The sequence below is a fragment of the Zea mays genome, chromosome 2 (genome assembly GCF_902167145.1).
Source record: "Zea mays cultivar B73 chromosome 2, Zm-B73-REFERENCE-NAM-5.0, whole genome shotgun sequence".
NCBI lineage: Eukaryota > Viridiplantae > Streptophyta > Magnoliopsida > Poales > Poaceae > Zea > Zea mays.
This window is the reverse complement of record NC_050097.1, coordinates 16,595,826-16,608,922: the sequence shown is the minus strand read 5'-3', so window position 1 is coordinate 16,608,922 and position 13,097 is coordinate 16,595,826. Positions and strand designations below refer to the sequence as shown.

At 44.9% G+C, this 13,097-nt stretch overlaps 2 protein-coding genes and 1 pseudogene across 10 annotated transcripts; 2 read left to right on the top strand and 1 right to left on the bottom strand.

Moving 5' to 3' along the window:
* The first annotated feature begins 174 nt into the window (after positions 1–174).
* Positions 175–3,874, top strand: LOC100194213 (Rho GTPase-activating protein 3). 2 transcript variants are annotated; one of them, XM_008669060.4, is made up of 5 exons: positions 175–971; positions 1,968–2,106; positions 2,195–2,314; positions 2,582–2,812; positions 2,905–3,874. In XM_008669060.4, the coding sequence occupies exons 1-5, from the start codon at positions 580–582 to the stop codon at positions 3,466–3,468; spliced, it is 1,446 nt and encodes a 481-aa protein (XP_008667282.1). In that variant the 5' UTR covers positions 175–579; the 3' UTR covers positions 3,469–3,874. The 2 variants fall into 2 exon arrangements, with proteins under 2 accessions (XP_008667282.1, NP_001346360.1); NM_001359431.1 differs by having other exon boundaries at positions 490–971; positions 1,986–2,106; positions 2,905–3,522.
* Positions 3,504–12,382, bottom strand: LOC100286215 (deoxyribonuclease ycfH). 7 transcript variants are annotated; one of them, XM_008669966.4, is made up of 9 exons: positions 12,029–12,355; positions 11,851–11,924; positions 11,693–11,774; positions 11,239–11,289; positions 10,942–11,072; positions 10,252–10,405; positions 9,994–10,182; positions 8,798–8,954; positions 3,504–4,245 (listed from the first exon to the last, which is right to left on the bottom strand). In XM_008669966.4, exons 1-8 carry the CDS (start codon positions 12,182–12,184, stop codon positions 8,826–8,828), a joined length of 966 nt encoding a protein of 321 aa, XP_008668188.1. In that variant the 5' UTR covers positions 12,185–12,355; the 3' UTR covers positions 3,504–4,245; positions 8,798–8,825.
* On the top strand, positions 6,385–7,093 carry LOC100278429 (LOC100304120-like pseudogene; annotated as a pseudogene). Its single transcript, NR_159397.1, has one exon. The product of NR_159397.1 is annotated as a protein-like pseudogene (transcript).
* Positions 12,383–13,097: the final 715 nt, after the last annotated feature.

The following is a 13,097-nucleotide window of genomic DNA, read 5'->3' as shown; positions in this document are numbered from 1 at the left end:
GACCTGGACTCTGGCTGTAATAACCACAAGTGGCCCTGGCGTCCGCCTAACCCAGCCTGTAAAGATCTCTCGTCGCCTCGCTCGCGCAGACGCAGGCACCACCAGCCACGCACGCGCACCCACCCGCAGACGGATCGGGCACGGCCAGAGCCAATGAGCCAGAACCAGAGCCAGGCAACCAGCCCACACCCGCTGCTCCCCACCGGCCCACCCCACTCCACTCCGCTCCACTAACCAACGCCCAGGGTTTTTAATAATCCCGCCACAACCCAACCACTCCGACCGCTTTTCCCCCGCGCGTTTCAAAATCAGCGAGGCCGCGAGGGCAGCGGTAACACCGTGGGATTAATCATCAATCAACCAGGCAGGTACTCGTAAGCTGATGGGGGTAAAGCAGGGGGATTAGTGAGGACCTCGTTTGAAGCCGGGTATAAAAGCCGCGAGGCTAGCAAAGGCGACCTCGCGAGGAAAAACTACCTGGGCCGCCACCGCCACAGCCCCGCCCCGCCCCGCCCCCGCCTCCCGAGCTGAGCGAGCGACTCAGCAAGCGCGCAACGGAACCAGCCGCCGCGGCGCGCCATGGCGCCGTTCCAGATGCGTTTCGGGCTCCAGATCTCTCCCGCGCGCTCCGACGACGACGAGGAGGAGGACGACGACGACGACAACGAGGAGGAGTATGACGAGATGGCGAGCGAGGGGACGGCCTCGCCGCCGATGATGCTCCGGCCAGGGAGGGGAGGGGGAGGGCTGGTGAGCGCCGTCGTGGGCGCGCTGCGGAGGTCGCTGGTGATGTGCAGCGCTGGCGCCGTGGATATCGACGACGACGACGACGAGGAGGAGGGCGGGATCGAGATCGGGCGGCCCACGGACGTGCACCACGTCTCGCACGTCACCTTCGACCGCTTTGGTGGCTTCCTCGGCCTCCCCGCGGACCTCGAACCCGAAGTGCCGCGGCGCACGCCGAGTGCCAGGTGAGCTCGCCAGTCGCCGCTGCCGCTGCCGTGCGGGTGATTACGCTTCGATTTTCGCTTCAGCTGTAACTTTGTGTGCCTTAGTTTTTCCCGACTGCTTCCGTGACGGAACTGTAGCTTTCTGATGAAGTGCCCGTTGTCCACAAAGACGCTACGCGAAAAAATGGGCGTGTTCCTAAATTCAGTTCTACAAGTTTAGGCGCACACTGTTTTCAGCGGACGCTCCTAAGCAAGCTGACGAAAGTGAGCTGTATTTTTGTTTTTCTCTGTGTTTAGCAATGATACAGTTCTGTAACAAGGTGGTTAGCTGAGGGTTCCGAATTAATTAGTAGTAACTGGACAAGTTGATCTCGTGGAGAGAGAGAGACGAGAGGCAGTACTTTTAAAGTACTACGAGTTGTTGCTTTCTGTATCAGGAAGTACAGATGGGAATTTAGTTATCTTGGATTGTTTACTTTCTGCACCTGGCATAGAAGAGATTCTGAATATCTATTCTGAGGGCATATAGTTCTGAAGATAAATGCGTGCTTATCAAAAAAATTATATAGGATATTCTTACATGGCTAATGGTATATTCAGCCCAAATGAATTTTGTCGCCAAACTTGATTTGCCCATGTGCTTGAGCTTGAAACAACAAGGCTGTTTGAGGTGGTTGGCAACATGGGCTACAGAATCTTCTAACCTATCTTTTATTTTGGGGTATGTTCATTTGTACTTGGATCAAATATGGTCTCTGTTGTTTTTGTCTTTTTCCATTTACCAAATGGGTTCGCACGGTACTTTTAGGTTGTTGGAATAAGATCAGGATCTTCTTACCTATATAGACAGTTTCCTTCTTGTGTTTGCTTTTACATTCTATCTCTTTGCTAGTAGTGGTTGCTGATGCAGTCTTTAGCTGTTATGGTGGTCTGAAAGTATATGCCATAAGGCCTTAAACATGATGCGTAAGTGTAAGTCTAAGTTCACTATTTGTGCTAGTTTCTAACTTTTTCCAGGTCAAATTCTACATGCAGTGTAAGCGTATTTGGGGTTTCACCTACCTCTCTGCAATGTTCATATGATCCAAGAGGAAACAGTGTGCCCACAATATTGCTAATGATGCAGAGGAAGTTATATGATCGCGGAGGACTTAAGGTATACCCGACCGAGCTAACAAAGTTAGAATTAGAATTTTAGTATTCAATCCTGTGCTGACACTTATACATGCTCACTTTTGTCTTAGGTTGAAGGGATCTTTAGGATTAATGCAGAAAATAGCCAGGAAGTCTATGTGAGGGACCAATTAAACAGTGGAGTGGTTCCAAATGAAGTTGACTTGCACTGCCTTGCCGGGTTGATAAAGGTATTTTGAACTCTCCAATTTACCATTTGTCTTCCATGTGATTTCTTTATTTGACTTCCAGTTGAGAAACAATTGAAAATGACAGCAAAAGATGCAGAGTTGCAGATAACACCTCAAGTGTTTTGAAATATCAAACAGTTAGTTGTTGGAATAATTAACATGTAGTTATTTGAAGGAAGTATTTTTGAAGTGGGTTGTTAGGTACCCACGTGCACATATTTTTTTTGGGGTACTCCGTTCCATGATCTCCGTGGTGCCTTTTTGTAGGCATGGTTTCGGGAGCTTCCTTCAGGTGTATTGGATGCACTGACACCAGAACAAGTGATGCACTGCAACACGGAAGGGGGGTGCGCTCTCCTTGCTTCTATGCTACCACCAGTGGAAGCAGCATTACTTGACTGGGCAATTAATCTGATGGCCGATGTTGTAGAGCAAGAAAACTACAACAAGATGAACGCCCGGAACATCGCGATGGTTTTTGCGCCCAATATGACTCAGGTTAACTGACACGCGTCTTACTATGTCTTCAGATTATACAAGGTTCATATTATACCTACACATACGCTAATCCTGGTGCATTTCTCTTCCAGATGGCCGATCCGTTAACTGCCCTGATACATGCGGTTCAGGTGATGAATTTCCTCAAGACCTTAATCTTGAAGACTCTAAAGGAACGAAACAAAAAGGATGAGGCACTTGAGGCGTTGCAACCATGCTCCAGCTCTCCAAATGACCAAGACGAACATCAGGTGTCCGAGCATTTGGAGAAACCTTCAGTTCTGCCAAATCAAAAAGGCTTCGGTTTCCACATGAATGATAGTGCCACTCCTGTTCAAGTCCTTGGAGCTGAGAAAACTCTCCATCATCACTCACAAATCCGTTCTCACGAGCCAAAAAAGTTTGGAACCGATATGGACCACAAGAAAAGACAGAGTGATGCCTCCTCTCTCCTCGGCAGCGATTCGAGCAACCGATTCAACAGTTCTGGGAGAGAATTCGGTAGCAGAAATGGCGCGTCCGACAGATTTAGTTTTAGGAAAGGGGTGGAGAGGCTTTGCAGGCATCCCGTGTTTCAGTTGAATAGGTCCATGAAGAAGTCTACAGATGCCGTGGTCTTCGATGCCCCCCGAGAAACAAGACAGGCTTGGGTGTGATACAATAACGACATTGTATGTATTATGTAGTTCTGTTTCCACCTGTGTTTCAGCTGATAAGCCGTTCCCACTAGTCTGTGTGAGTAGAATCGGTTAGCCTCTTAGGTGTTACAAAATCGAGGTTATTTGGAGTGTACATTATCGCAGTTTACTCTTCCGACGAAAGTGTCAGGAGAAGTAGTACACACTGTACACTAGCACTTGGCTTCTGCGGAACGAACGAAAGCGAGAGTGAACTCAGGCTCCATGGCTGCGCGCTGCGTACCTCGAGCGTTAGTGACCCCTTGATATTATAACCTTGCACCTTGCTGATATTTTGTAACAGTATCGGCTTGTACAACAACTATGTACGCTGGTGTTCCCAACTTGTATAGATGCCTGAGACTGCTAGGCGTGGTCCTCGGTACCCAGCTGCATCTGAAGTCCGAACCGTTGTGATGCTTTTGTCTCCTTTGCTGAAGCAGTCAGGCCAGTGACCATGTGAAAGTGTAGTACACGAGTACATCAGCCTCTGCAGGCAACGTATGCACACATTCACAAAAAAGCATGCGCATGTGAATATATGCAACTCCGGAGGTGTCACTCGAGTTCCAAGTTTGCACTGCAAAAGGCAGAAGACTCTGTCCCAGTGTCCCGTGCACTCCACTACTCATCTCTCCTCGTTAACGTTACGGCGCTGCCGTTCATTTTTCCCTTCATCTGCAGCAGTGCCGCCGCCTGCTCTCTTCATCTTTGGAGAACGAAGACTCCCTTGCTCATGCAGGCAACAATGACTACCTGATGGATGAAAGTGGTAATCTGAACTGTTAGAACACATTTAATAGTTTAAAATAGATATGTATAAAATTTGATGTTAATCTTTTCTTATGTTATCAAGCACATTAGTACAAATATGAATAAAATATTATATAAGTTGTTTTATATATTATTTGCTCCCTACAACACAAAAAATTAAAAAAAATTACCGAATTTGTTTCCGAATCCATACCGAAGTTTATATCTATTATTTGAGAAAATGTAGGATGAATTTGAGGTTTACCTTTTATGAATCTTAACAAAATGAATGTTAAAAATAAGAATATAAATTTGTATTGTATATTCTATATCCTATTTATTCGCAATCAAAGAAAAAACTGATTACCGAATAAATATCGTTTTCATCCCTCTACCTCGTGACCCTTTCGAAGGCCTACACACCACTACACGACGTCGGTTTTTATTTCTCCGGTGGCAGCCCAACTGGCAGTTTTCAGCCGACTGCTCTTATTTCGGAACTGACATACATTTTTTTCCTAATACCATGTTTGTATCATTGGAATTGAATTCCATTCTAATAATAGTAATTTAAGTATATATCAATTAAGCTAATTTAGTTTTATGCAAAATATATTTATATATTATTATTAGCAAGATGTCGGACATATTTATGTGCGATATTTTTACTATAGAGAAGTGAGACGAAGAGTGACATGTAAGTTACAGAGTAGAAACAAATTCTACTAATGCATAAAATCATTTCTCACCCTCTACCACATGAATTTGAGATAGACTTATATCTGAACTTTGGAAGTGGTGGAATGTCAAATTCCAAATTAAATAAGTTACTTTATTGATTGAATTCCAATTTCTCTAAAATGAAGGGATCCAAACGCCCCGTAAATGAAATGAAGAGGCTAAAAACACTCAACTACGGGGTCAGATCATCTCCAAGAGACTAACTAAATAACTTGTCAAGCTAAACTTTAGGTACTTAAGAGCAAAATAGCTCTTCAACAGACTAGACATTTAATTTGACAAGCTATCTGTCTTTCTAAATTGACTCCCTCTAGTCAAATTGGACTAGCAACTCTCGCTAGCCAAGCTAACTTGCATGTTGGAGAGTCTGTTGGAATGAGATGTTATATATATAGTTTAATCTTTATGAAGAGACAAATAAAGAGTCAAATAGTGAGTCAAAAATAGAGTCTCTTGGAGATATTCTAAGACGACCCATAGATATTGTATTAATATTTAATAAAAAAGACTTTCTCATATAGATCGAGAAAATCGCCTTAGATATGTGCTCTGATGTGGAGCAAACGAGAGATTTTTTTAATCAAAACCTAAAATTTCCTTGAATCGAACTAAGGACCTAAATAGATTTTATTCAGACTACCTAAGAAACTTAGATAAAGATTATTGTTTCGCTGATGAGGAGGCGAAATGAATTGTTGGCTAGGAATTTTGTTGTGCCCAATGTTAAGCCGCTCGGTTCACTGAAGGTAACAAGAAGAAACCGAAGAGGATGGCCGCGAAGATGAACCAGGAGATGGACCGGCCTGGGGTGTAGACTTGTGTACAAACTACAAAGACACGTACGATATCGACGGACTGGCATGACACCTCGACGTGAAGTGCAAGCTGGTCCAATGTTTGGTTTGGTTTGTCCTTGCTGTAGTTCCGTGTGTCTGGTTCAGTTTTCCCTGGCTAGGCTTTGCCTGTGCTTGCTCTAGTTTCGTACGGTTGACTGGGGACTGGGTGCAAATCGGTCAGTTTGTTCCATGTTGACGTGAAGAACGCGACCAATCCCTTCTTTCCAAGTGCATTTTTCTTCTTTCCCTATCTAGTTTTTTTTCTGGGGTTTGAAACGATTTCTTCTCGCTCAACTTTTTCTGGGGTTCGGAAAGACTGAATGAAAGAAACAGGCGCCTTCGACTCAGGCTACTGCTAGTATGCTGCCTTTGAACGGCCGAGCCCCGTAGTCCAACGCATGGTGCATCGCGGTCGCAAGCTATAGGCCAACGAGTGGTGCTACGACTGCTACCGAGCTACCGAAGCACACGACGACTCGACGGGCCAAACAAAATTGAAACAGAAGTGAGCAAAACTGCAAAAGCAGTGCACGTATATATGCAGGACGACTCGACGACCAGCGGCATGCCCGCCGCCGGTGTAACGCGCGGGGCCGGCTATATATGCACGCAATACACAGCCTGGACCCGGCCGGCCGCGTGTCGGCTCTCCACTAGCAGCCGCTGCAGCTCCACCATGGAGGCCGCGGGGCCTGCGAAGCCGGACCACCACCCCGCAGCCGCAGCCAAGGAGGGGGCCGGCTGCCCGCGGCGGTCTGCGCCGTGGTCGTCGTGGCTGTCCGCCGCGGCCGCGGGGCTCGTCGCGGTGGGGCTCGGTGGCGCGGCGCTGCTGGTGTGGTGGGCGCTGGCGTTCCACCCGGCGAACGCGCGGCTCTGGATGGTGCCCGCGGGGCTCGTCCTCCTCGGCACGCCCGTCCTGGCCTGGCTCTCCCTCCTCGGCTCCGGCCCGTGCGGCCGCCAGGCCGCGCCACCGCCCGATGCTGGCGTGTACGCGTCAGCTTAGCTTGCTGCTGCCTGCCCGTACTGCTTTTTTCGTGTGTGTGCGCGCGCGCGATCGATGTTCAATTCATGCCCAGCTACTTCGGCGCTTGCTTGTACATACATGTTTCATCAGAGCACCGCCCGTAGTTTAGTTTCGTTATTGCTTCTTCACAATTTTGTAATCGGATGAACATATATACACCCTATGCTTACATGTACATGCATGTTTCCTTCCGCTGGTTAATCTCTTCGGTACTTGGATCTTATAAAGAAAAATATAAATATGCGTTCTTGCAAGTAAAATGTGTTCTTGCTAAGGTGCGTGATGTGTTCTCAGGTAGAGCGGGAAAGCATCGACATGACATGTATCCTTTGATCGGTTCCACCCTTTGGATTCCTCTGGTGAGTGCAACCTTTTGGGCAGATTTGCTTCGCTTAAGTCCAAGGCGCGTGGTAGCCGCCGAATCGTGTACTCCATTAATCGGGTCATGTCGAGAAGTAGACGTGCATTATCTGGTCATGGGGCCCGGCTGTTGATATTTCTCACCGGGTAGTTCGAGTTCCTCAGGCTTTGTTCGGTTATTTTTAATCCATATGGATTGGAGGGGATTGACACGGATTGAAGGGAATTTTGACTTGCTAGGGATTAAAACCCCCTCAATCCCCATCAATCCATATGGATTGGGGTAGAACCGAACAAGCTCTCAGTGGGTTAACGATAAGACTAGGATATTGGAACTGGACCGGTTCATTCATTGGCTAGGACTGGAGCTTATCCTGCCATAAAACAACGCGTTCTTCTGAGTGCTTGAAGCACCAGCCTAGGAATACTATCTCGCCGTAATTGCTTGTACGGTTTATTCAGCATATGGTACATATGGCCATGTAAAACAGTTTAAATCTGTAGACTGCACTAGTATTCACCCTGATCCATATGTATTGAGCTGGATTGAGGTGCTGACCAAGGCCTGAGTGCAACTTTGCAAGCGGCATGACATGCATCAACACATACGAGGGACCAAATTATGTTCATGTTTGTTTCGGCTTTTCGCAGCTTCTAGCCACCAAAAGCTGTTGCGGACTACCAAACACTCAGCTTTTCAGCCAGCTTCTATAAAATTCGTTTCGGTAAAAACCATTCAAAATCAACATAAACATATAATCAGTTGAATCATCGCAATAGTAGTAATCCGTCGCTTTATACATCTGAGCCTCATGGACAACTTTATCTTCCTCCGCACGTAATCCTAATGATACTCAGATTCTCTACACAGCCAGATTCTCCCTACAGCTAGATTCTTGGAAAAGCTGGTCACAAAAAAGCTGAACAAACAGGCCCTATGTCCCTCCTCTCGCTCTGTTTCGTTACAACCAGAACCAGCCCATCCCTGTAGACCGTAGCCTGTAGGGATGCAAGTCAACTCTGCTAACAGGTTATCAAGTCAGAACTCAGACGTTGCCACTGAAACCTACAATGTAGTACTCCATCTGATTTTATTTGACGATTTTTAGTACAAAATTGAACTAACCAGCGTCAAATAAAAAACTAGAGGTACTATCAACTAAATCCTCATTACGCAGACTGTTTTCAGGTTACTATTTTTAAGGCAAAATCAGCGTCTCTCTCTCTCGTAACCTTCAGGGCCAAAAACTACTGCCCCAGTAGGAAAAAGGAACGCTGGCTGTTTTCTCTACGGTTCATCATTCAATGGCAACATGAAAACAATGGATACCACTGATTTGGATGTCTTGTTGCTAACTAGTGCTGTACTTCTCGTCAAACAAAAAATCAGAGACTTTTTTTTTAAGGAAACCAGTTGCACTACTTTGATTCGGTATCTGTTTTATTTCACCAATATTAACAGTGATGTACAGCCATTTCAGTTTCTCAAACATTGTGTCTGGGAGGACCCTACAATCCGGTACACAAACAGCATTAAGAAGAGGAGAAAAACCAGGAGTCAAAACTAAAAAGAACAGGTTTCAGATTTGCTGACCAGTGAGTAAGGTAGTGTTGAACCCGATTTAGATGTCTTCAGGTTCATGTTGAACTTTGGAGCCAGGATAAGAAAACAGCTTGGTAGCATTCTTGTAACTCAACTCCGCCAATTCTGACTCTGTCATTTCAAGGAGTGATGCGACATACTCCAAAACCTGGAAACAAGGGGCCCCCAGAGTTTGGTAGAAGTATTTTCTCATCTCATTATTGCTTAATATGAAGTAAACATGCCTCAGCATTTTAAACAAAAGGACTTAAGCATTATTAATATACAATTATGCTGTCCAAATTGCACACAGGAAGGAGAGAAAGCATATTTTGTTGTGTATTTTTCTTTTGGTTCTTGCTTTTGCCTCTAGGACTACTTTATTGTTCAAAAAGTAGATGAACACATAAAATGGAATAAGTCACGAAAAAGCTTCTCAAAAGAAATTTTAGACAAGAGCATACAACAGTAAAGTCTTTTAGTCCCAAACAAGTTAGGGTATGCTAGAGTTTTTGAAACTGTTAGAATATAATATAAGTGAATTGTCTCATCTTTTTATGAGCTTAAGCTTTTAGGTTGAATTGAATTGGTTGGTGCATACAACTTAATATGATATCAGAGCTAGATGTCATGAGTTCGAATCCTGGTTAGCGCAATCAAATAAAATAATTGTTGCTCGCTCCTATTCCACGTTTGAGATCCAAAAGAGTCTCGACGTGAGGGTGAGTGTTGGAATATAATATAAGTGAATTGCCCCCTCTTCCTATGAGCTTAAGTTTTTAGGTTGAATTGTTTGGTACATGCGACTTAATAGAAACTCGAGAGATACCACAAGTCAAGGTTCATGCATATGGATAATTGTTTTCTATGTACTCCTATTCAAGCCTAATTCATTTGAGTATATTCTATCCTTTCAAGTCTCCCTTTAGCGTCTTTTTCCATGTCAACTTCGGCCTTCCTCTACCTCTCTTCTCATTGCTATAGCGCCATAGAATCCCACTAAGCAATGGTGCTTTTGGAGGTTTCCATTGAACATGTCCAAAATATTTCAACCGGTGTTGGGCAAAGTTTTCTTTATTGTATCATTGTTTCCATTGAACTAGCCTATCACTTGTATCATTGTTTCAGACTCAAGATCCCTTATTGTATAGTCACAAATTCAACATAACAAAATTTAGACAAGAGCATCCAAGAGGAAAAAAACTTACAATATGGATATTTTCTGGATGGTTCAAGGACTCATTTGATGCATTAGCAGCCTGTGACTCTGAATCCATGTGACGCTTTTCAGTATCTGCATCTGAACTGTGAACATGGACTGGTGATACAGAAACATTGTCCAATCTTGGTAATGCATCAGGTGCATCTGTCTCTAAAAGAATCCTATCCAGGGGAATCTAAAAAAATTGTTAACTGGTAATCTCTTCTGAGATGAAATATCATTAGTATACAATCAGCCTACTTACCGACTTCAGCATGTGCTTAGCTTTAGTGGATTTCATGCCTGTCAAGAAGCCAGATAGTGAAAAGTAACAGCCTAAATTTGCAAGGGCAGACACCATTTCTGCAGATCCCATATAAGAATGTAACAACACGCCTGCTGGGAAAGGTCCAGTTTGCCTGGTGAACGAAGGTTAACACAAGAAAGAATGTTAATAGATATAGCAACAAGGGTACAAGGCTTTACATGGGCAGCTCAATCAGTAAGTCATTTGTGTAAGACTATAACAGCCTTGGTTTCTATGTAACAGAATCACCTTATCCCTTACATACAAATCGGGACGTGCCACATAATTACATAGGTAGTGCAATTTACGAAATTTAAACTGGATATAGATGGTAATGAAGAACTAAGAGCATCTCCAACAACGTGACCTATAAAAATGACCTATAATTAAAAAATGAGTATATTTTATAGAATTTAGGGCACCAACAGAACATCCCGCTCTAACGGTAAAGTCTCAAATCTAGATTATAGAGCAGCACACTATGATGTAGTATATTTAAGGCACTTGAGAGGGTGCACTATAATTTTTTGACCAAATTTTATGCAATGAGGCACTGTTGGAATAGTTTTTACTGCGTAGAGCTCCATATTTCAATTTGAGGTACCAAATTGAGGCATTGTTGGAGATGCTCTAAATAGCATGTCTTACTTCAATACTTCCAGAAGATCACCAAATGCCCGCACACAATGAACAGAAACAGGTCTCTCCAATTCCTTAGCTAGTTCGAGCTGTCGCTGGAACACTTCAACCTGTGATAAGAGTTTGCTGTTGTTATGGACCTATGGATATAAAAAATCAAAAGGGTACATTTAGATACAAACAACTAGAACCAGACCATTAATAGATGAAACAGCAATATTCACCATGCAACTGAAATTTCTAACAAAACCGATACACAAGCATGCAACATGAAGTACAGGGTTCATGCTATTGCTAAGTACTAACCTGTTCTCCGAAGTTGATGGTTTTTCCATGTGAACCTTTGTCCAGACCAATCTGCATTAGTAGTGAACATATGACATGAGCTAAACAAAATAAAAGAACAGGTGAGGGGGTAGGGGGGCTAAAGGCGCATAAGAAAAAGGTTATGGTTCATGGGAAATTCAATGGATACTCAATGTGTCAATCGATAAATGACTGCCTTAGCTATAGAACTGAAGAATAAAAAGAAGTAACAAGAGGGCCTAGGGGCGCCAGAATAAGTACCCAATTACTGAATATGATAATCACCTGAACATAATAAAATAATCAAATTCCTGTTACGGAAGCCTTACTTTGCAGCATAGAGGATCCAGAGGTCAAGATAATCACGGCAAATAAATTGTCGACGAACACAACTTATCAACAGCTTTACACCTGATAGTGGATTTGGATTTTTTTGGATGGCAGAAAAACTCACCTCCCCAACAGCCGCCTCCGGGGTTTCGGCGAAGAACCGCCGGAGCAAATTCATCCAATCCGGCGACCTCTCGGGTACCCACCTACCAAAGTGATGGGACCTTAGGACACAATCAGCAGAGCAACGCGAGAGGCAAGCAGGGGAACCTCAACTCTCACCAAGGGTGCAGGCCGAAGCAGGGGACGACGGCTGGGTGATCCTCGGCCATCTGCTTCACCAGGTGCCAGTCCTTCTGCACGTGTCGTGTCGATTAAGGGAAGAGTCAGCGACGAGCTATGTACCATGTACGCCCGTGACCCTGGAGCTGGGATGAGGTAGATGGAGCGGAGGGCGCACCTCGGAGGTGCCGTTGACAGCGAAGCGTGCGACGCCGGATGCGCCGGCGGCTCGTATAAGGGCAGGGGCGACGGCCGCGATGCGGGGGTCTTGCAGGTGGCAGTGCGCGTCGAAGAGACGTACGGCGGAAGCGGCGCGCGCCGGAGCCTGGGCCATTACCGGCGTTTAGCAGTGGAGCCTGGGGCTGTAGAGGCGGTGACGCGGTGGCCAGCTTGCCGCTGTCCGCCTGTCCGGGAGAGGAGAGGGTTTTTCGATGGGCGCCGAGCGTGGTCGCGTGGATTCGGTGTTGGCCCAGCAAGCGGCAAAGGATGTAATGCGTTCGGCCTTTGGGCTCTATCCGAAGGCCCGAAAGCCACAATAAAGACCGCTACTCTTTTACTCTGGGTAATCCGGTTCCAACCGACCTAGTCTTTATCCACCGCCACAAAAAGCTTAAACAAAAAAAAATCATCGAGCTTTTCAAATCAAAAGTTCAATAAGAACACCCACCTCTAAAATAAGTTATTTCCTATGTTTCAATTTATAATTCATTTGACTTTTTAACACCAAATTTGACCGACTTGTTTTATTCAAAAAATATTTATTTATTATTATTTATTTATAATTTTTATTGTGATATCGTTTTACATATAGTATACTTTAAGCATAGCTTTGAATTTTTCACAAAATTTTTGAATAAGACAAGCCGATCAAACTTAGTAAAAAAATCAAATGAATTATAAATTATGACGGAGTGAGTAGCCATGAACGTCTCATGCAGATTAATCTTAGCATCGTAATTATTAACTAGTAATGCAAGTTATTAAAAAAATATTAGTTTATTCATGTCGGGGACCATAATTAAGGGTACCCTCAAGACTCCTAAATCTCAGCTGGTAACCCCCATCAGCACAAAGCTGCAAAGGCCTGATGGGTGCGATTAAGTCCAGGATCGGTCCATTCGAGGGACGCGATCACGCCTCGCCCGAGCCCAGCCTCGGGCAAGGGCAGCCGACCCCGGAGGATTCACGTCTCGCCCGAGGACCCCCTCCAGCAACGGACACACCTTCGGCTCGCCCGAGGCCCAGTC

Coding starts and splice junctions, on each gene's coding strand:
- LOC100286215 (XM_008669966.4), bottom strand. CDS start 12,184: ATGGCCCAGGCTCCGGCGCGCGCCGCTTCCGCCGTACGTCTCTTCGAC. Junction 11,073..11,238: donor CCATCAACTTCGGAGAACAG/GTTAGTACTTAG, acceptor TTATATCCATAG/GTCCATAACAACAGCAAACT. Junction 10,406..10,941: donor GATCTTCTGGAAGTATTGAA/GTAAGACATGCT, acceptor TTCGTTCACCAG/GCAAACTGGACCTTTCCCAG.
- LOC100194213 (XM_008669060.4), top strand. CDS start 580: ATGGCGCCGTTCCAGATGCGTTTCGGGCTCCAGATCTCTCCCGCGCGC. Junction 2,107..2,194: donor ATGATCGCGGAGGACTTAAG/GTATACCCGACC, acceptor CTTTTGTCTTAG/GTTGAAGGGATCTTTAGGAT. Junction 2,813..2,904: donor TTGCGCCCAATATGACTCAG/GTTAACTGACAC, acceptor TTTCTCTTCCAG/ATGGCCGATCCGTTAACTGC.